Source organism: Natrix helvetica (genome assembly GCF_964273705.1).
Source record: "Natrix helvetica genome assembly, chromosome: 2".
Taxonomy (NCBI): domain Eukaryota; kingdom Metazoa; phylum Chordata; class Lepidosauria; order Squamata; family Natricidae; genus Natrix; species Natrix helvetica.
Genome location: NC_138552.1, coordinates 274,529,620 through 274,553,650, shown reverse-complemented (window position 1 = coordinate 274,553,650; position 24,031 = coordinate 274,529,620). Strand labels below are relative to the sequence as shown.

Genomic DNA, 24,031 nt, shown 5'->3' with positions numbered 1-24,031 from the left:
ATTGACCCATTAAAAAATGCAAGAACCTCAGAAGCATGACTGTTTGCAAGGAACTGCCGGCTTGCCAGTCAATACAGAATACCTAGAAAAATATTTGTAAAAGGCCGATTGGCTAATGAATCCACAGTGAGTTGGACTAGTGTATTGTAGAAGAAAAAGAGTATGTCTTACATTCCAGGTTCGATATAACACAAATATGAATTCTCTCTCGTGAAAAGCTGTGTCTCAATTTAGAAACACAGCATATCACAAAGCACTCACCTTCTCATGGTTAATCTCTTAACTCTCCCAGTTCTAGAGGTCATTCTTTCTTCCCTGGGCGGCTCTGTGGGATATGTGTCACCTCCATGTCTTCCTTCAGTGGCAGTAGAGCTCTCTCTTTCTCTCTCTCTCTCCCTCTCCCTCCCTCTCTCTGTTTTTGTGTGTATGAGAAAAGTCAACAAGGAAGTCCCTGTCAACAATATATTATCCATCTGACAGACCATTATACTGTAGATGCTTTGAAGGGTCAAAAAAGTATCGCTCCACACACATATTACCCATAGTCTGTAAATGCACAATGTCTGGGTTGCCATAACACACAAAGCCAAACCAAAACACTCATAACTATGGCTTACAGCCCACTATGAACCCAATATTAAATTGGGGTCTTGTGATAGTTTTCCATTATTTAATGAATATACAATTTTGTATGTTTGTCACAAAATACTGTCACAAATAAGCAAATCATATGTTGCATAAACCTAGTCACTATGATTAATGACCAGTGGCTTATGCCTTAACTTTTATGAATTCAGCCAATTCCTTTAAGGAACAGTCCTTAAAGAAAGCGTGGCTTAACACAATGCTTGAATTCAGCCATTGCAACCCTATATGGATTTTTGGTTTAAAAGTGGCACTTTCAACACGAATCCTCTATTTTAAAAAGTACAAGAAATGGCTGGTGTTTGGTAACCAAAAGTCAAAGAATTTATGATTTCAGTGAAGTCTAGAGACAAATTAGTGCAGGAGATTACAAAACATTCTGCAAACACATCCACAGATAATTTCTACGTTTATTTTTATACCAAAAAAGTTATGTGCAACAAATAAACATTCTTACAATATTTACATGGTTTTAATTCCCCTGTTAGCAAAATTGAATTTCAATCTCAGAATGTCACAGTCCTATGTTGAACCAAAAAATAAAAAAATAAGAATGGAATGACTCCAGTCGAAATGGAGATGTTCTGGAGTTCGAAGCACATCAAAAAGTTGTCAGATCAAACGTACAAGACAGAACACACATTGAATATTTAGGCCATGCTTAATACATTTTTTAAAAATGGAAACGGAATACTTCACCTTTTTTTTAAACTAGTTTTATTAGGTCATGTTTAATCGGTCTTGAAAGAATCCAAGCAAATGTTGAATTTGTTTTGACCATTTTTTTTTGTTCATACAGATCAGGAGATATTAATCTGCAAAAGGAAAATCACTTTTGACTTTGTTTTGAATCAGAAAATTCAAAGGAATTATTTTCTTAAACTTTCATCTCATTCTGGACTAGAGCTCACTCTGGTATTTTCCTTGAAGAGTTGCCTAGGTTGAAAAATTCCTCTTCCAAGGATATGGATTTCTCTTGCTACTTCTCCTTGATTCCTCCTGAAAATCAAGTGACAGAATATAGGCAATATACATTCCCTTTTCTGGGAATGTATATTGCCTAGATGCAATGGAGCCACCTGCTTCATGGATAGATTTTCTGGTATCTCAAGAAAGCTGTCATCCATTCAAAACTGCATTACAAGCACTAAGAACCATACTGACTCCCATGTATGAAGATTTCTAAGAAATCTTAGAAAAAGGGCTTGTCTGACCTATGGAAAACCTTGATTTCTTGGAAAAAGGTGTCAGGGCCCTTTCTTCCTTCTGAGCCATCAACAAGTGGGAGAGAAGTGGGAGATTTGGGGTGGTGGTGGTAGGTAGAATTAAACTGATCTTCAAGAAAATTATCTTCTGGGACACTTTAAAAAAAAAACATACAACCCCAAAATTTTTGTCACTGAAAAAGTTTTCCCTCCTTCCTCACTGGCATAAAATTAGAAGCAGCTTAGGTGATGAGACAGAGCCAAAGAGCAGGGGCTCCTAGGCTTTCCAAATAAAAAGAAAGGAATTGGGAGCGAAGCAAGAGTGAAAGCTGCACTTGCGAAAAACAGGGACATGCTGCATCTTCCATCATCCAAACAGGTTTGGGAGTATGGCCAGGCAACCTAGTAATATTGCCGCCTTAAAGAGAACAAATGACGTTTATGGAAGAAGAAGGAAGGCAGCAGAGAGTGCACACCTGCAGGGAAATTTGCCTACCACCTGCTTTCTGGAAGGCTTGCAAATATTACAACGCACAAGCAGGGGAGGCTACGCTGTGTTAAAAAAATATTGGCTTGTCTAATTTGGCCCTCAGCCCAAAGTGTTTCAGCTGCCTAGGAATTCTGGGAGTTGTGAGGGGGGTTCCCAACATGTATGAAGGGGACCTGATTGAGAACGAGTCCAACACAAACTATGGCTGCATAGACCGTTTTAACACCACGGAATACTAATGAAATTGGGAGATGGGGGAAGAGGGGTACAGAAGTCAGGATTTTGCTTCAAAGTACACAAGGTGACCAATACATTTACACCTCTGTTCTTGAACAAGAAAAAAAATAGAGTCAACATTTAAAAGGCGTTGACTTAGAACGAGAAATGAGCAGAACAGATAACTTTTCAGCAGAGGGAAAAATGGTGTCTGCTTGCACTCCCACCCAAGAAATTGGGGGAGACGGGAAGTCCTAGGAAGAAAACTACAACTTCCTTGTATCCCCTATAATTGATACTGGTGTATAGGCATCTATGCAACTTTATGAGCTGTGGACTTCAACTCCTAGAATTTCAGAGCCTGACTCAGGAATTCTGGGAGTTGAAGTCCACTGGTCGTGAAGTTGCCATAGTTGCCCACACCCCGGTATAGATAATGGAAATCTCTACTTAGAAAGATAGAAAAGCCCCATCTCATCTGCAGACATGTAAAAAAATAAAGTCTCACACTATGTTACATTAATGTCTTAAAATAAAATTTTATCAGTGAGGGTATAAACTTGAAAATATTCTCCACATACCAATGTAACAAAAATTGTAAATTATACTCCCCCCCCCCCATCAGCTCTAATTTCAAAATTCAAGACAAGCTTTAACTGTACTCTGATTAATACAAAATACATTTCTGAGAAACTCTTTGACAAGGACAACAAGCAGATTTTAGTGTTTTTTTTAAAATACATATATACATACATATATATATATATATATATACCATAAACACCTGTCTTCTTCCATTAGACTTGCGTTCCACCATAGTTCTGTACATAAACGAACTGGACTGTTCATTTGGCAGGCATTTAAATACTGTCAGACATCCCCTCTTCAGCAGATGTTGCTCCCATTGGAAAATAAAATCCTGCACTTTTACACAACATTAAGAGAATTGCATTTATACCTTAATGCTGATTTTCTTTTTAAAGAAAATGACACACACAAAAAGAGGACCCATTCAGACGCAGCAGGAGGAAAGGTTTTAGACACCAACTGGAATTTTAAAAGGGAGCTTTTTCAGGAAGATCACTCTTCTTGGGCATAAGCAGGAGCAAGCATCGATGGTAAGAAAACAACAGGATTCAAGTTTTTGGCAACAATGCCCTTTGTTGTATTCTGGATATATTCTGGCCTGATCTTTTTAGTTAGCCTGTTACGACCCAAGTGCACAGCAATTTCTGCTATAATAGACACCAAAATTTGGTTACTACCCTTAATACAAGTCTTCCAAATTTCCATCATGTGAGCAGAACAGTCTTAATGATCTCAGGGAGTCCAACTGGTGAATACTCATCACAAGAAGTTGCTGGCAGATTGCATTTTGCTTCCAAAAGCTGCTTCAATCATAGAGCACTCCTTTTCGATCCTATCAATCCTGTAACTCATTCAGTCTCTGGAAATTTCTGTCACCTTCTTGCACTCCAATGATAAGCAGGCCGCTGCAACAGGTTCCTTGATCTGCCACTGTAGGAAAAAACACGGCAATCTTGCTAAGGAGCAGCTCTTCTGGTTTGCTTGGAACAGCTATGGCCCACAGCTGTCATATAAGAAACTGCAACGGTTCTCCAAAGCCTCCTTGTCATATTGAGGCATACTGAGAGACCCCTGGGTAAACTAAGCCCTAGATCTAAGTATAGCAGACAAAATTTTATGTTCTGAGAAAAAGCGTCTTCTTTCTAAAGAACTCCAGCAGGAAAAGCAGAAGTCAGCATGGACTGCAGAGCTCAAAGCTGTCCTAATCAAGTCAGCAGCCTGCCTTCTCAAAAAATATCCCCAACCTCCAGGTATGTCCTACAAGGAACCGTTTATGATGCCAGAGTGCCTTGGTATAAGAGCAGCCCAAGGGATCACCTTCTACATACTGCAAAGGTCTGATTCATCAAAAAGCATTGCATGCAAGAACCCTTCTGCCTGGCAATTTTTCAAACACCCCCAATATTTGGTTTGTAAGACAGAAGGCACTTTTTAAAAAAAAACCACTGCATTTTAGGACGATATGAATGGGAAATTATTTCAAGTTGCTCTTTCAAGTAGAACCATGACTGACTCTTGGGCCAATTTTTTACCATCTATTTCCTTTACCCTAACTGGGGGAGGAAGAGTCAATGGACATCTCCCTAAGGTTTAGCCAAATTTGTACATAGGGATTTGAAACTGCTCTGCCTCGACAGATATAAATCTATTTCTGTCCATAATCTGGGTTTCCTATACGAGCTTCACTAAATGAAGGGGAATTTCTCAGGAACATCAAAGCACCCTCCACTGACATTTCTTTATACACCCCCCCTCCCCTCTTCACTTTTGTGGAACCTATGTACAAAAAAAGCTCACAGAGAGGCTGCATCCTAATTCTTCAGTGCATTCATTTACCCAGTGGGTTACTGGGATCCAGTGTCAAGTTGTAATTCTATACAGCAGCTAGAAATATTATAATCAAATTGGTTAACACTCTTGGGCTGTCTTACATCTTCTGCAGTACACAGTCAATTCTGCCCCTCAAACTCCCATTTGTACAGGCTTCCTACTGATGAGGTCTGGAGAACTCAAGGTGCCCCATTTCCCTTGCTAAGCATCCCTAGACAAAGATTGTTTCCATCCAAGGAAACCCAACCTAGTTCAGGGTCTTTTTTTAATGCCATTGAATTCCTTTTCTTTAGACATATCCTGGGGAAAAAAGCATCTTGGCAAAGATCTTTTGTTGCAAATCTTCTCCAGGGAAACAAGCTAATTTTCGATTTACATTAAAAAAAACCATATCAATAACACAAAGAACCGTTCTTCAAAAGTTATGCTTCAAGTCATCACTTGGCTGAGCTGTGCTGACCTTCTTTCTTTGCCAGGACTTGGCCAGTCTTTTCTACCACTATGCACCAAGTTGTGTTAAGTGTTTTAGTTGCATCTATGTGGTCAAATTCCCTTGGCTACCAATACACATAATGTAAACAGGGCAATGTTTCCCTATGGTACCTATAAAGTCTAGAATAATCATGATCTCCCAGTTAAGACTTCGCCCACCTCAATTCACACTGAGCTGGGAGACTTCCTATAGCCTACCTGGAATATTTGGGGAAGGATAAAGGAGGAGTAAAGAATATGCTTCTGTGGGCTCCTTCAAAGTAGAGTTAAAGCTTGTCTCTGATCAGGTTAAGACTTTCACAAACAGTTCCTCACCATAGCTATTGACTGAGAAGTTACCCAGGGCCCCTATCCTTTGAGTCACTCTAACTGAATTAGCTATGATTCCTGGGGAAAGCAAGTGATATGAATAATAATTTAAAAAAATCTGTTTACTGTGAAATAAAGATAAACGGAAGCCGGGCCTTCAAAATGTCAGTCAAAAATTTGCAAAGCAGTTAATCCTGTTTGGGTGGGAGCTGCCGTTTCCAGGCCTCGTTCAAGTATACTAGTCGTTTGTAGTTGATGATCAAGAGAACGAAGTTCAGCAAGTATGTGATGACACAGACAACGCAGAATTCCTTCAGCACAAAGTACAGAATGTAAGACAGGTACAAAGATCCTATTACTGACACTATGGAGGACATCATGAGGACCAGCGCTGCTACTGCACTTGCGGTCATACCTGGAAGAAGAAGACAAGCAGTTACTGTGGGGGCCTTCCTTTTGTTGCAAGCAGTTGTTCGATCAACAAGAACTTAGGGCAAGGGGCTAGAAGTGCAAAATGTGGTCAAACCTGTCTGGTACCATTTCAAAGTCTTGTTAGTTCACTCAAGGAGGAGCTTTCTCCTCAACTGGAAGGCTTAAGAACCAATTAGTCAAAGGCTGTTCACTGCATGCTGATGTGAAGGAAACAAGCAATGCCTTTTTCCACAGAACTATAAAACTGGAAAGGGCCGGAGACCTTGCTTCATGCCAGAATCCAATGTGTGGCATTCCAAACAAATGACTGTCCGGTCTCCACATGAGCACATCCATTGAAAAGGAGCCCACCAGTTCTCCGGGTAGCTGATTCCACTCGCAAAGTATTTCCAAAATGCAGCAAACACCTACAACATCTAATTTATGGATAATTGTTCAAATACAGCAAAGTTCACTAGCTGAGTAGAATTTATGAGAATTTTAGATACATGCATAAGAAGAGGTTTATCCATTGCTGTTCATAATTCTGATTAAATGGCAATTCCAAATTTGGAGGCAGACTGCCTCTACTTTTCTGTTGCTAAAATGAAAAAGAATGGGGTCCTCATGCCCTGATCATGGACTTTCCCAGTCCCATCTGACTGACCAATGTAGAAAACAATCTACTCACTTAGAAGAATCACATGCTTTGGATCAAGCGCTTATGGCTGATGGTTAGTATCAGAAATGCCAAGCAAGTAGATATCCATCTCTCCTACCAACCTAAATAAACAGTGCACATTCCTTCTTTCAACAGATACATTCCCAATTATTCAAGCGTTTCAAGACTGTACTAAAGGTTCTCATTAGTTTATATGTTAGCAGGCCCATTAAGTACAGTCTACAAGGAAAAGTGCCAGCATTCTCAGCCCACCGATTTTAAGAACGGAAGAAACATACAGCAGCTGGCCGAGCTCTTCTGGAACTAACGTTAATACAATGCTGTGTGGGCATTAAGCACGACCCACAATTAACTGCAATTCAAATCTCGGTTTGCAAAACTTTACCTTGCAGTTAATTTTGTGAAGCGTTAAAATTTCCCAAGTTTATTTTTGACAGAGAGAGAGAGAGAGAGAGAGAGGGAGAGGGAGGGAGGGAGGGGGGGAGGGAGAGAGAAGAGGTGAATTTGCAGGCTGGAGAAGTAGCACAAAACTGGGGACAGGCGAGGAAGAAGACTGCGTGAAACTCTGAAGATTCCACACTCTATTAACTGTCTTCAGGAAATGAAGCAACATTATGACTGGGCTCAGAAAATGTAATTAAGCCATTAAGCAATAAATTAAAATAAAATAAAATATGTAAGCAGTCCAGAGTCGCCATATAGGGCAGGTGGGCAGCATAAAAATTTATTAAATGAAGAAAATTAAATAATAATAATGGTTGTTTTACTATAATACAGTATGGGAACCAATAATGGTTGTTTTACTATAATACAGTATGGGAACTGTGATATATATAAATACTACAGTGAGTTGATATGTGAGCAATCCGCGATAATTAGTCAACAAACAATGGCTTAGCATAAAGTACGAAATCTAGTTTTCATACAAGTTATGAAATACTCTCTTCATTATATTAAATATGCATTTTCCTAGCGTCTGCTCAGTTACGAAACATGTGCTGCCCCTCTTTGAAAATCCAAAAGTTACTTCATAACAGAACTAGAAAACCGGTGAAGAGGCTGAAGCAGAGGATTCTAGGACTCCTTCAGAAAATTCATACAAACTCACTGCGGGTACAGCTGCCGTGTCTCAGGTGAAGAAGAAGATGCACAAGTCATCCCTATATTGTTTTACACAGCAACAATGTCATGCAAACAGAGAATGGATCCTGGGCCCACAACCTGAAGTCTTGACAGTAGGGAGAGTAGAAGAGAGGGAGTGGGAGGATGTTAGAGGCAAGGGCAGACAGGGGTGAACAGGAGCAGACACTGTTACACACACCTGCAAACACACTCACAAAAACAGCATTGGGTGTAATGCATCATGATTACCTGTGCATAATCATTTAAAATCTCATTATTAAGGTTTTGGGGGAAAGAGATGGGCTTATTTTTATTAGAATTTTCCAATCTGGTTGTTCAGAGGGAATTTTTCTTTGCCGTCATCTAAGAGCAACTAAAACAGTGGCTATTTGCAAAAATCTGGCCTGGATCTAGAGTGGACACATCATGGAGAAGATTGGGAAGGGAATTCTAGCTATATAACGGAAGGAAGTAAAGAGGAAACTGATTATCAGCCCCACTTCACCAATGTTGATTCCCCCCCACCCTCCCCCCCAAAACCCTTCTTTGAAATCCCTGGGAATTAACAACTTGTTCCAGCTTTGCTTTGGGATCTGCAGGCACTGCTGAGAGGCTGTGAACGTGACTTAGACATCACATTTGTCAGGCAGGCATGAATTCAATGGGAGATTGGTGAAGCACATGCTACAATTGTTAGGACTGAATACATATTGTACAAGATTTTGATTACTAGACTGAAATAATCACCCACCAAAAAATGTATATCCTGCCTTTTTGCCTAGAGGAGCAAAACATAAGGAAGAGGTAGGTGGGAGTGAGAGATGACAGTCTGCTACTTACCAAGCAACATTTGCAGTATATAGAATACAAGACCGAAAACACTGTTTGGTTGATTTATTGCACTGTCTTTTCCAAAAATGGAGCCTAGTAGGCCAAATCCTCGACCCCATCTGAAAGAAAACAGCCCATTAAGTATTAAGTGGTAAGCACTTGCTTTAATAAAAATACAAATCTATACACACAATGCACTTATGTACCCCCATTCACTATGAACAAGTCAGGTAATAAATATATAGCATTATAGGATGGATGGATGGGATGGGGTGGATGGTATTCCCTTCTAATTTATTGAACATTCAGATTATGCTAAATCTTGATTACAAACTGCGGCTTACCAAACAATCCACAATATATAATACAAGTCAACAATAAACTATACTTATTAAAGCTACTGTAATAAATGGTTATTAAAGTTGCTAAAACACGCTAATCTAAAACAAGACAGGCATGCTAGCAATATGTGTGAGCCCTAATATATCACAAACAAAATGCTACCCATTATCCAACTAAGCCCTATCTTTAGCAGTGCAGATCCATTCTAAATAATGTGAATCCATCATCACCAATGCAAACCAGAGGAAAAATCTATGCAAATTTCATTTCAAATAGCAACTATCACTGTCACCCAATTGGCTTTGGGTTTAAGGTGGGACTAGAACTCACAATCACCTAGTTTCCAGCCAGAATGCCTTAACCACTACACTGAACTGACTTTCAGTAATGAACTATGGTCCATAAAATTAATTTTAAAATGCCTGGCTGTAGAGTACTTTTCTCTTTTCATGATAACATTTCCTACACCCATGCAGACTCATAATGAGACACCATATGTGACTCAGCAGGCACTCCCCTCCCTCCCCCAGCCCAGGAAGCTTAAATCAGAATACAGGTGAAAAGCAATAATCTGCATTACTGAATACAGAAGTAAATGAATCATCTGCTTATATCAGACTGAACCCTGTTAAAGGTATGACTAACTTCCAGATAAGCTAAGCACATTTCTACATTTCTGAAATGGAGAGCCAAATTGGTGGGGAAGAAGATATGGGTTGAAAGTAGATGTGCTTGCTTTTAATGCAGAAGTAATCAGGTATTTTAAAAATGTTATCACAATTTTTAAAAAAGAGAAATACAGAAAAATATACAAATTAAAAGAAAAGTGTAAATCTAATGATTAACAGATGAAGAATCCTAAGCATTAATATACTAAATTAATATAAATCACTTAAATAGAATATATATTTAACCATACAATAACATTATATCAAACTATACAAAGAATTGTGTCCCTTCTTTTATAAGAAGGAATTGGGTTTAACTCTTAGCATTTCAAATGAAATAGGGCTTAAGAAATGCTGTGTTTTAGGAGCCTGAGGGTCCTTATGTGAAGAGATCTGCCCACTTTTAAGACAGTTGGAGATTTTGTTTATAGAGTTTTTCAATAATTTGTGGAACTGCATAGAAAGAGGCTCTACATATTATGGTTTAGAGCAGGGGTGTCCAAACTTGGCAACTTTAAGACTCGTGGACTTCAACTCCCAGAATTCCCCAGCCAGCTCTGCTGGCTGGGGAATTCTGGGAGTTAAGTCCACGAGTCTTAAAGTTGCCAAGTTTGGACACCCCTGGTTTAGAGCAATGCGTCATTCTAGCCTTACAGCTCTTTCACAGATTTGATCTTTGACATATGAAAGGGGATCAGGCTTCAAGGCGAGGAGACATTTTCCCTAGAAAGCCTGGAGAAACAATTCTATTCTTAGTAAAAATGATATTTAGGGACTAAATTGAATACTGAACATTCAGAATCAGTATACAAAAACTGCTATTTGTTCAGAGACCAGAAAAACCAGTTAAATATTTCCAAAACAATGTGCCACCACAACTCTAGATTAAGAAGCAGTACATATCTGATTTTTTTGTGGGGTGGGGGACCAGTTAGACTGGTAGTTTTTAACTAAGCCCTACTCTGGAATCATTTTCATTTTCAATCAATGAAAAGGGGAAACAAGAAAGGCAAATTGATTTAAACACATCAATTTTAAAATATTACTCCGAGAAGTTTGCATTACTAGTTAATTCAATTATCGTATTCATAGCCTACACTGCGTGAATGAGTCTAAGCCTCCTGAACCCTAAAACATGGGGCTTGCAACCCAATTCAATGAACCTTTTTGAGAAATGCACGAATACTGGCAACTTGGCATTAATCATGCACTGGGTGTACAATATATACATACACCGTGTAAAATAGAGCCCACAGTTCTGAACTTCGTCACACTTTGTCTTATCCTTGACTATTGGCATAAGAGTTTGACTGCTCAAGACAACAATGCAAAATGCTGGGCCCACACTATCTTCGGCTTGAGAACAGAATGTTAAAATTGATTTGTAAATTATTGCAACTTTTTAGAACAGTTGGGGACAACCATTAGTAAGCAACTGCCAACCATAAAATGTAAGTCAGATTGCTTGTTGGTAAACAGCTTTCACCTGACTAAAAACGTGAACTGCAAAATAACTGTGCCACCCAACTATCCTTTGCTCTCTTCCACCCCATCCTAGGAACTAAAAAGATGCTAGTGAAGTAACACGTGTTTTATGTATAAGAGTCACGCTTTGATCCTGGCAACTCCAAGGAGAACAATTGCAGATGGGAGGAATAGATGGTACATTGAATAGGGACAGTGTTTAGCTGTGCAGAATGGGTTGCAGTAATGTGGCTAAGAAATTCATTAGTAATGGTTTAGCATGCTGGCTTAACTTAGCCATCTGGGGCTGATTCAATAAATCATGATTATTGGAGTTTAATACAAAACTTCAGCAGCAGATTTACAGAAGGTTGGGCAGAGAATACTGGGTGGAGAGATCCAGTTGCCAAATACTTTTAGTTTTAGTTTACTTTATTGTACCTTGTACAACAAAATTAAATATATGATAAGGCAAGTTCTATACTTTTATAATGTATTTATTTGACATATACCGTATTTTTCAGAGTATAAGATGCACCTTTTTCCCTCAAAAAAGAGGCTGAAAATCTGGGTGCGTCTTATACACTGAATACAGCATTTTTTGCCTCCCGAAACCCTGCCCACTTCACCAAAATGGCCATGCAGAGCCTTATGGAGGCTTTCAGAGGACCATCAGAATATGAATATGATTTTCCCAGTTGCAATGTATGGCTGTGAAAGTCGGATCATAAAGAAGGCTGAGAGCAAAGAATTGTGGCCTTTGAACTATGGTGCTGGAGAAGACTCCTGCAAGTCCCCTGGACTGCAAGACGATCCAACTGGTCAGTCCCAGAGAAGATCAACACTGACTTCCCTTTTTATAAAGGCCAGATCCTGAAGATGAAACTCAAGTACTTTGGCCACCAAAGGAGAAGGAAGGACTCAATGGAGAAGATGCTGGGAAAGATTGAGGGGCAAAAGAAGAAGGGGATGACAGAGAATGAGGTGGCTGGATGGAATCACCAAAGAAGTAGGCGTGAGCTTAAATGGACTTCAGAGGATGATAGAGGACAGGAAGGCCTGGAGGAATGTTGTACATGGGGTTGCAATGGGTCAGACATGACTTTGCAACTAACAACAACAACATGAATATGCACCTATTGTTATTATTACTAGTACGCTTCGTCACAGAGTCAGCCAGATGTATAGACTAGACTTGGCATTTTTATCCTCCACTACCTACTGAGTCCTTCCCAATGACCTAGATAGGCAGCCATTATTGTTTAACAATACCGTGTTTCCCCCAAAATACGACAGGGCCTTATATTTTTTTGACCCACGAAATATGGCTTTGGGCTTATTAAAGGGGAGGGCTTATTGTTTTTAGGTTGCCAGGCGGCTGCTCTCTTGCAACCAGGCTCCCGAAGAGCCGGGCACAGCCTCATGGTCAAATGGCTGTGTTGCGCTGTCGCAGCTGCAACACAGCAGCCATGAGGTGACCACGCTCGTGAGCAGCCGCCCGGCAACCCCCTTTTCCAGCTGGGCACAGCGCTGTTGACCGACCTAGCGATACCCAGAAGGCACCAAGCAACGTGCCTGTTTGCCGCCTCCGCCTCCCGCGGCTCGGCGCCTTCGGAATGCCCCTAGGTGAGTGAATGGGGCTCTGCATGGCTGGAGAGGGGGGCTGCACGAGCAGCTTTTCTGCTCCCCGCTCGCGCGACTCGCAGGCTCATGATGCCCTTGGCTAACTCTACAGTACCTGCAGAGCCAGGGCATCTCTGTTGCTGGCGCCGCCTGCCGCTTGGGGTTATTTTTGCGGCTTTCAAAGCACGGAGGACGGATGCCGCTCTGGAAGTACGCTCTATGGTAGCGTACAACCATAGCACGTACTCCCAGAGCAGTATCCTACCTCCGTGCTTTGGAAGCCACACACACACACAAAAAAAAACTCAAGCGGTGGGCGGCGCCAGCAGCGGAGATGCCCTGGCTCTGCAGGTACTGTAGAGTTAGCCAAGGGCATCATGAGCCTGCGAGTCGTGCGAGCGGGGAGCAGAAAAGCTGCTCGCGCAACCCCCCTCTCCAGCCATGCAGAGCCCCATTCACTCACCTAGGGGAATTCCGAAGGCGCCGAGCCGCGGGAGGCGGAGGGTGGAGAACAGGCGCTTGCGTTGCGGGACGGCTGCTCACAAGCGTGGCCACCTCATGGCTGCTGTGTTGCTGCTGCGACAGCGCAACACAGCCATTTGACCCTGAGGCTGTGGCCGGCTCTTCGGGAGCCTGCTCGCAAGAGAGCAGCTGCCCGCAACCCCCCCTTTTCAGCTGGGCACAGCGCCGCTGACTGAGCTAGCGGTACCCCGAAAGCACCAAGCAACGCGAGCGCCTTTGCCCCCCACCTTGTTCCTGCGGCTTGGCGCCTTCGGGATACCGCTAGGTCGGCAAGCGGTGCTCTGCTTGGCCAGAGGGGGTGGGATTGTCCAGGTGGCTTATTTTCGGGTGAGGGCTAATATTTTTGCCCACCCAAAATACGTGGCAAGGCTTTAGTTTCAGGACAGGTCATATTTTCGGGGAAACACGGTATTAAAGGCACTGTCATAAGATGTAAGCTGTTCCAAGTAAACCTCCCTTTTGCAATTTACTGATGGTTATTTTGTTAATACCGATGGTATTCAAACAGTGTTCCAGATGTTTTGGGATTGCATCCAAGGAATCCATTACTATTGGTACTATCTTTGTTTTCTTTTGCCATATCCACAATTCATACTTTTTGGTTTTTCTTACCGATAATTGCAAAGTCTCGAGTGTTATGTGGCAGGTGCTTGTTTGAATTGTAAACTCCCAGAGAACTTTAGCGTCATCATTTTCTATTACTTTCTATTATTTTGTGGCCCCACCGGTTCTTGCCCGCAGGCAATATTCCAGTGAAGAATTTTTGTGACTTTGTCACACTGTCAGTCTATGCAATTTTTCTGCAGCAACTAATTAGTTCGTCCACTGATTCTTTCCCTTTTTATTCTTGTCTTTGAATCAGTGTTGACTCCTGAAGACTGTCTGGAAAATCTCTGCAATTTTCTTGGCAAAATTTTGGAAGTGGCTTGCCATTGTTTTCTTCCTACGATTGAGAGAAAGTGACTGGCCCAAGGTCATCCAACTGGTTTTGTGCCCAAGGCGGCACTAAAACTCACATTCTCCCAGTTCCTAGAGTGATGGCATAACCACCAACAAAATTACGATTATTCATACTGTCAGAAGGGGAAGATATTACACTCAAGCATTCTTCATCATGCCCAAATACACATTTGAGAGATCCTACCAACTCCCATCAGCAGCCATGAAATTATGAAAGGAAGCAGCAGCATAATTTCACGTAATTAGACCCAATGCTTTCATTACTACATGTGGAACTAATAACCAAGAGATACACTTATTTTTTTCTTCTGATTTTCCCCTCCTTCTGTATTGTTCTTTTCCTATCATAAGCTGCAGGCAACAACTTTTGGATTTCTGATCATGGTACGAAATACTGGGAAGCTTTTTTTAATTGAACTGTGGGACCATTAGTAATATCTAAACAGAACAACAAAGGCTCTGTTTTGGGCCCAGTACTCTTCAACATCTTCATCAATGATTTGGATGAGGGAATAAATGGGGAACTCATCAAACTTTCAGATGACACCAAGCTGGCAGGAATAGCCAACACTCCAGAAGAGATACAGAAGGACCTTGACAAACTTGAACATTGGGCACTATCTAATAAAATGAAATTCAATGGTGAAAAGAGTAAGGTTCTACATTTAGGTAACAAAAACGAAATGCACAGGTACAGTACATGTGGTACCTTGCTCAGTAGTAGTAACTGTGAAAGGGATCTTGGAGTCCTAGTGGACAACCATTTAAATATGAGCCAGCAGTGTGCAGCAGCTGCCAAAAAAGCCAACACAGTTCTAGGCTGCATCAACAGAGGGATAGAATCAAGATCACGTGAAGTGTTAATACCACTTTATAATGCCTTGGTAAGGCCACACTTGGAATACTGCATTCAGTTTTGGTCACCACGATGTAGAAAAGATGTGGAGACTCTAGAAAGAGTGCAGAGAAGAGCAACAAAAACGTATGTTTAGCTTAAGAGAAAGAAGGACTAGGGGAGACGTGATAGCAGTGTTCCAATATCTCAGGGGTTGCCACAAAGAAGAGGGAGTCAAACTATTTTCCAAGGCACCTGAGGGCAGAACAAGAAGCAATGGGTGGAAACTAATCAAGGAGAGGAGCAACTTAGAACTGAGGAGAAATTTCCTGACAGTTAGAACAATTAATCAGTGGAACAGCTTGCCTCCAGAAGTTGTGAATGCCCCAACACTGGAAGTCTTTAAGAAGATGTTGGATAGCCATTTGTCTGAAACGGTATAGGGTTTCTTGCCTAGGTGAGGGGTTGGACTAGAAGACCTCCAAGGTCCCTTCCAACTCTGCTATTTTATTATATTGTATTAAATATCCACATGCAAGTGGACTAAAAATCAACAAGGCTGGAGAAATGAAACAAGTGGGAAAGGGTTGTTCTTTCCTTTGTCTGACCTTTACTCACCTAAAGATATTGCAGTAGCCCACAAGATTTTCTTTCAGATATATGGGACATACACTTGTTTACTGAGACAGAGATAGACAAATCCTTTTTCGCTCAAATCTAGCCAAAGCCCTATGTCCAATTACTTTTCACAGAAACCAGAAACTAGCATTATTTGAACTGTGCAAGCTAATGAATACAGATCTAAATAAAAGTGCATAAGGTTCTGTTACATTATTCTTAGATTACTGTATACAAAAAGATGCAATTTGTTTTCTTGCCTAGGTCGAATTAGCTACAGTTATTTGATACTGGCTATACCAGTTTCAATTTAAACCTTTTCAAAATTCAAATCCAGTTTGATCAGTTTGTCATATATCCATAGCAAGAAATCAAACAAAACAAATCCATGGACACAATCTCAGCAAGCTCCCCTTTGTCACTTTCTAAGTGCCACACCTTTCCTGCATCATTATTTCAACCACTTTACAATTTTACTGACATTTCCTAATTCTAAACTGAAAACCACTGGAAAATGTTTGTTTTTTCCTCTGCACACAAGTGTCCGATAACTCTAAAATGTTCAGATGTTACTCAACTTCTGAAAATATGATACTAGTAGAAGATGCCCTCTCTAGCAAGAACTACAACATGCAGGAGATTCAACCCTGAAGAGATGCTCTACAAGTGCTGCTGTTGCCAGAAGTCAGTCAATCTCAAATTTAGTAAGGAGCTAAAAATGTTCAGCTTCCTTGTCACCTATAGGAAGCTAGGCAATCAAAAAGAGAGTGTATACAATACTTAACATTTTTTTAGCTACAAATGGCTAACTTAAAACACAAATGAAGACAGCGTTACTAACTATTCTGGATTTGCAAGGCTGACATTATTATTTTCTTTCAAGGCATAGCAAACATGAAAAGTAATTACAGGTAGCCCCCAACTTACAACAGTTCATTTAGTGACTGTTTGAAGTTACAACAGCACTGAAAAAAGTGATTTATGACTGTTTTTCACAGTTACGACCTATGTACCATCCCTATGATCATATGCTCAAAATTCAGATGCTTGGTCTCTGGTTCATATTTATGACCGTTGCAGCGCGCTTGGGTCATATTACCTCGTTTGTGATCTTCTGACAAGTCAATGGGGAAAATAGATTCACTTAACAACCAAGTTACTAACTTATCAACTGCAGTGATTCACTTAACAACTTTGGCAAGAAATATCATAAACTGGGTTAAAACTCATTTAACAAATGTTTCACTTAAACATTGAAATTTTGGGCTCAATTGTGGCCGTAAGTCGAGGACCTATTCTATATGCATATGAGATGTCTGCAGTTCTGTTAAAAATGCACAGTGTCTTTGCATGCCATCCAACAAGTTTCAAGGGAACTCAGAACCAAGTATTCTTACTCCCATGAAACTTAATTACACACATCACTTAGAAACTCTTGCAAGTGGTCCACAGATTTGTTTCAGGATTTCTGGACTGATGCAGGGATGCAGGACTAGAAAATAATCAATTCTAATTAATTTCTAGAAAGAAAGGAAGAAACCAGGACTTGCTCTCTCTGTCTTTGTCTAAGATCTAATCTCCCACAAGCCTAATAATGCAGGAGGGAATAAACATGTCCTCCCCTGCAAATTTGTTTCCCTGGAAGGAACTTCTTTTTCAGTAAAGAAGAAAATCAACAGATCAGGCGTGCAATACAGAAGAGCAATCTCAGACATTGAGTAAACAAATTCTTGCCCTGCTCCCTTTTTTCAATTCAAAGAAAGCAAATCCAGTGGCAAAAAAGGAGATGAAACACAGCAAAGAGCTCTTCTTGGTTTTACCCACTTTAAACATTCCCCCGATTTATTTCTAATCAATGGTCTGTAGAAAAATGTAGTTCTCCAGCTAAAGTGGTTCACTAGTGCTATTCTTATACTTTTTATAGTCATTTTATATGATTGACATTCCTTTATGTTACTTAGTTTTTCTGGCTTAGCCACTAGCCTTACATTATTCTGATTTTGAACTGACCCTTTAGATTTGACATCCTACTCGCCAACCAAGCTAACTATGATTGCACTCACTAGCTGTCTGTTAATTAAAACTGATGTGTATTAGGTGAAATCCAAACAATGCTTATCCCTCAAACCAGAACAAGGCACAGTTTTTCTAAGAGAAAAATGAAGATAGGTCAGTTTCATTGGGAAATCTTTATTGGCCAACCGGGAATAGGGGTCAAAGACTCTTAGTGTATCTTATTAGGCAATTTAACTCTGAACGCAACTGATAATATCAACTGAAAAGATATCATATTGTCAGAAGAGCGGGGTGGGGGTGGGGATAAGCCAAACAACAAGGATTCTATTACCAAAATGGGTTTAATCTACGTTTTGCACAGTACATATACAATTTGGTTCTGAACTTTAAAAAACAACAACCCCAATATCCAGCACTTAAAGCAGTGGCAAAAATATTTTTCCCAATTTTAAGTCAACAAATGTAAACAATGTAACATTGAGGCATTTGCATTGAATTGAAAAAACTAAAAATATGAACTTTTTATGTAACGTTGTTTGAGATCTTGCAAGTTTTATAAATCTGCCATCTACAAAAACTGTTCTCCACTAAGCTAAAGTAGACTGAAAAAGTGAACATTACTGGATTCATAAATAGTTGTGTGAATACTGCAAAAATTAAATGATTGCAAGTACACATTAGTATTGAACACACAAAACAGTAGAACTAATCTCTATATTTGTAAAATATTATCCAACCTAAACAGCAGCAAGTCAATCTTCTGGGGAAAAATTACCAATGATACGCACTAAGAAGTTAATGCAGTGATATGCAAGAATATTTTGACCCCTATTTTTAATACTGAACTTTGGAAAATACCTGCATAAAAAATTGAGAACCTCTTTTATTGCTGAGAGTAAACCAAGCAATATCTAACAATGTTGAAGATTGTCAGCAAATGTCCAACTTGAGCTTCTTTCAACACTTAAGTTCAAGACACAAAGTACTTATTGTTAAGTGATAAGCATTTTTGGAGCAGGAACATCTATTTAGCCATAATAAAATACATGCTTTGATATGTTCTGCACAAATGCATTTCATATCAAAGGAACCTTTTTTACTATTTGCAACAGGCCTAGTTCCATAAGAAACCTCTACTCAGCATTTGGCTCCAAATGTTACCACACCAAAACTCTACTGAAATTCTGCTAGTAAGCAATAGCATACTCATACTTTAGAGACACCTACAGGCATTGTTGAATTTAGTCTTCCTCCACATACATCTGACTTTTCTAAATGTTTCCTTTCCCTAATTTCTACAAACTACCCACTCAGTTCATTCAGTGAGGGTCGGCAGACATCAGATAAAAAATTATCGCAAGCTCTTGATTATTGAAGCCTACACAGTATCAGCCAAAGTAAAAATAGTTCAGGTTCACACCCACATCAGTGAATGCAGCCTCACCCCATTCTTTCAATTCTCTGCTTCAGTCCATTCAACAACCACATCCAGGCACTAAGCATACTCATAAAATCAATTTATCAACACTGAATAGCAACCTACCCTGGAGACAACATTTAACAGGCTAGACGAGTAATGGAAAGATCCTAATTCAATGTTTTGAGCTTTCATGGAGCTTTTCCATTTAATTCAGTTGTAAAGTCTTGAAGCTCCCTAAAAATTCACTCACAAGATATAAACAGGAAATGATTGGTAATTACAATAGGTTTCAAAAGATCAGCCATTATCAAATGAGTTTGATAATGGGTTTCTCATTAAAATCAATTTTTGTTAATAAATTAGTAACTAATAGTAATGCTAGTAATATCAACACTGCTTAACTAAACCTAGTTGGTGTGTTACAGTATTTTGCTCTACCACTCTGCTAAATAAATAATTCCCCCAACATTGTCAAACTATTCAATAAGGCTGCATTACTATTAGTCTTCTCATCGTTCTTATCACCCATCTCCTCCCACGTATGACTGCATGACTGTAACTTATTGGTTTTATCCTTACGATTTGTATTGATATTGTTTCCTGATTGCTTATTTGTACCTTATGACTATCATTAAGTGTTGTATTTTATGATTCTTGATGAACATATCTTTTCTTTTTATGTACAGATCATATGCATCAAAGACAAATTCCTTGTGTGTCCAATCACACTTGGCCAATAAAGAATTCTATTCTATTCTATTTGCAATACTAAGCTTTTTCATCTCCTTACTTTTTGTCTCCCTTCTCCCTTTTCTTTCCTTTCTTGTTAATTAAAAACAACATTCATCATTCTGATCTGAAGAAAACTGGTCCAGAAAAACAATCAATACTCTTTGCATCTCTTTAGCTGTGATTAACAGCTCTGTAACACAGGCCAACATTATTAACAAGGGAGACTTTAGAGAGAGAAACTAATATTGGGAATGAATTAGTTCTGCGATTCTTGTATTAGTAAATAAGTTTTCGATCACGGAGGGGTTTTAGGCAAAGCCTCAGGGCTGAAGAAAGACCCCCTCCAAAACTTGAGGGACTAGTGAATTTGAATCAGAATCGTTTTGGAGAAAGGATGAGCAACTCTATAAACACTCAGCAGCTCTCCTAACTTTCGCACAGTCACGGCTCGCCAACGGAGCAAATCCCAACAGTTCCTGGCGGCTTCCGCCTCAACCCCCACCCGTATTCTCCCGCTTGCTTGACCTGGAGGAGATGGCAGAGGAGCACCGGACACGCTCGCTGAGGTCACAGAGTGCCTGGTATTGGAGGTCGCGGCCCTTCTCACGCTCCAGGTGGCAGGCGTAGAGCGAAAGAATAATGCCGGCCAGACACACGATGTAGCGGGCCACCCGCTCCCAGCGCGGCACCGAGACTCGCAGCAGGACGGGCGCCGCCATCTTAGCCCAGCCCTCGCTTAGGCGGACCCGGCAGGAGACTCCTCGCCCTTGTGCGCGCGCAGGGCACGCCACAACACGCCGAAATGCGGAGCGCGCGGACCACTCGCTTATTGGCTCGCCGCCGTAAGGCAAACCACGCCCACTTTCTCCTGGCGTCGACCGCTTGCCGGGCCATGGGTGTTTCTCCTCCTTTTTTTCCCGGCTCTGAGCAGAACGTGGCGCTTTCCGTCGTAACAGAAGCGAAACCAGCTGACCAATCATTCGCGAGCGCGGGAGGCAACCCCGCCCACCTGTCTCTTAAGAATATAACGACATCGCGAGATTTGCAGTTTGAAACAAGGAGTGCAAAGTGTTGTATTCGTGGTCTGGTTTTGTTTCTTGCTCTCACAAGCTGAGATTTATTGCGTGAACATTTTCCAAGGATTTTGTGACCGTGCATCTAGAATAGCTTGCAAGACACAACAGATCAGCTGTTCAACTATGGCTTATTTAATAAACCAACTAGCTGAATTCATCCATTAAATGCATTGCAGTAGCTGAAAACTGAAGATTTCAAACACCCTTTCCCAGAAGTGCTCTGTAATGCACAATTCTAGCCCTGCTTCCGAACTTGGGTGCGATTTTATAGTTTGTAGAGCCTGTAGTTAAAGCACCAGGCTAGAAACTAGGAGACTATTTCTAGCCTACCTTTGGTATGAAAAAATCTACTGGGAAACAGTCTCTCTCTCAGCCCAAGTGACCACACAGGGCTGTTGTAGGGAGAACAGAAGGTGGAAGGATATTTTTTATAAAAGTTATTTATAAAAATAAAAGGTGGGATGTAAATAAAATACCATTCATGCCAAAGGAAGAAAAATAAAGAGCAGCTTACTCATTTTCTCTCAGAATTCTCTTGCACTGTTTTCAAAAATAACCTATCCTGTCTTGCAGAAAGGGATTTGGATACTATAACTTTTGTTTGTAACCTGGATATACAACTTTCCCTCATGCACATGGGAATTCCATGTCTGAGAGGAGTCAATGTGAATTGAAACTCAGATATGTCTGGGCATCAACAAATGGGGTGAGAGCTTGCCTTCTGTTTACTACAAGGGGTAAGCAGATAAGCAGATAGCTGGTCAAGTTTAGGGATGACACCAGACTATTTGAATACACTATGGGTGTAGGAGAGGACTGTGTTTGGTAATAATACACAAAAAAATGTCTTGTGGTTCTTAAACTAAATATGAGCCAGCAATGCAACTACCAAGGTGTGAATGCAGTCCTAGGCTGCACCATGGGTGGGTTTCTGCCAGTTCTAACCTCTTCTATAGAAGAGGTTCCACAAATCTACAGTGCCGTTTAGAACCGGTTCCAGCTCCCTCCCCCCACCCGTCCGCACATCATCAAGATGAAGAACGAGAGGAGGAATTCTGGAAGTTGAAGTCCACAAGTCTTAAAGCTGTCAAGTTTGAACACCCCTGGTTTTTTTTTTTGTCTAAAGGGTTAGGGATGCAAGGGTCTTGTAACATGACAGCTTTAAGACTTGTGTGCTTCAAATGCCAGAGTTCCTGAGCCAACATGACTGGAGGAGGAATTCTGGGAGTTGAAGTCCACAAGTCTCAAAGCTGTTAAGTTTGAACACCCCTGGGTTTTTTGTCTAAAGGTTTAGGGGTGCAAGGGTCTTGTAACTTGACAGCTTTAAGACATGCGTGCTTCAAATGCCAGAGTTTCTGAGCCAACATTTTGGTTGCTAAGCAAGAGTGTTGTTAAGTGAGTTTCACCACATTTTACAAGTTGGCCATGCCCACCCAGTCACATGGCTGGCAAACCACTCCCACCCAGTCACATGGCTGGCAAGCCACTCCCACCCAGTCACATGGCTGGCAAGCCACTCCCACCCATTTACATGGCCGGCAAGCCACTCCCACCCATTCACATGGCCGGCAAGCCACTCCCACAAAGCAGCCACACCTACAGAAGAGGTTCTAAAAAATTTTGAAACCCAGCACTGGGCTGCACCCTCAAATATTTAGGAGAAGTCATACCTTACTATTATGTATCAGTCAAATTGCACCTATAATATTGGATCCAATTCAGGGCATAGGTTTTAGGAAGTAATTGATGAATTAATCAGTGATGGTGAACCTTTTTGGCACCGAGCACCCAAACAGGAACGTGCATGCATGTGCTGGCTGGTGCGCACATGCCTGTTTTTTTGGCCATTTCTCTTGCTGTTTTCTGGCTGTTTTTTGGCCAAAAACATCCTGAAAACAGCCTGGCAAATGGTCTGGTTTTGGGCTATTTGGGGGGCCGTTTTCAGGCCATTTTCTGGTGCTCCAGTGCCCGTGAAGACCAGCCAGCAATGGCACATGTGCCCACAGAGAGGGCACTGCATGCCACCTCTGGCACATGTGCCATAGGTTCGCCATCACAGAATTAGATCATTACCAGAGGAGAGGTAACCAAGATAATAAGGGGACTAGTAGGGGGGGAAAAGAAACAGTCGGAGTTGTTGAATATATTTAGCCTGGAGAAAAAAAATCATTGAGTCCTATGATAACTATGAAAGATGAAAGGACGGAGAAGCGGAGCCAACCTGCTCTGGTAGGACAAGAAACAAGGGTTTAAATAATAAAATAGATTTTGGTGAGTCATCAGAAAAAAATCAAAAATGGTACAGAGTGTCTTGGGGGTACTGGAAGTGTTGAAACAGAGGCTGGTGGCCATCTGTTAAGGATATTGTAGTAGACGTATCCTGCAGTGAGAGCAACATTGGGCTAGATAATTAGATCCCTTGATTCTTTGAAGATCCAATCCTTAAATTCTATAATTCAATAAAGGAATATGGTTGGATATGTGGCTGAATCCATGGCACAGGTAGTATTTTCTACTAACAGTAAAGGAGCTATGCAAATAACTTTTGACACATTTTGGAAGTGGAATCTGTCAGGCATTGTAGCAAAACCTCCAGAGAAATTCCCAGACACTGAACATGGTACGGTTACGGTAATACCAAGATTTGAACTCACCTAAAGACTTTTAGATACATGACATAGCACAATTAGATTTAAAACCTTTACTGCATTCCAGCATGAAGCCATATAAGCCAGTTGATTGCCCTCTGTTGAATTCTCTCCTGTGCTCTGCCGATATAAAATCAGGCATGCTATGAGGAAAGTAGACAGGGAGTTTTGCTCCCTCTCGTCAAACACTAGAGCCAAGAATTGCCAAATACAGATGACTAAACAGAGAACAAAAGAACGTATTTAACAGAACACATAATTATGCTGTGGAATTCATAGTTATTTA

General features: G+C 40.8%; 1 protein-coding gene across 1 annotated transcript; it reads right to left on the bottom strand.

The window, feature by feature from the left end:
- Positions 1–1,037: 1,037 nt before the first annotated feature.
- VKORC1L1 (vitamin K epoxide reductase complex subunit 1 like 1) lies at positions 1,038–20,931 on the bottom strand. The gene is made up of 3 exons (XM_081940714.1): positions 20,547–20,931; positions 8,831–8,940; positions 1,038–6,190 (listed from the first exon to the last, which is right to left on the bottom strand). The coding sequence occupies exons 1-3, from the start codon at positions 20,738–20,740 to the stop codon at positions 5,964–5,966; spliced, it is 531 nt and encodes a 176-aa protein (XP_081796840.1). The 5' UTR covers positions 20,741–20,931; the 3' UTR covers positions 1,038–5,963.
- Positions 20,932–24,031: the final 3,100 nt, after the last annotated feature.

Coding starts and splice junctions, on each gene's coding strand:
- VKORC1L1 (XM_081940714.1), bottom strand. CDS start 20,740: ATGGCGGCGCCCGTCCTGCTGCGAGTCTCGGTGCCGCGCTGGGAGCGG. Junction 8,941..20,546: donor TCCTCTGCCATCTCCTCCAG/GTCAAGCAAGCG, acceptor GTTTTCTTTCAG/ATGGGGTCGAGGATTTGGCC. Junction 6,191..8,830: donor TATACTGCAAATGTTGCTTG/GTAAGTAGCAGA, acceptor TTCTTCTTCCAG/GTATGACCGCAAGTGCAGTA.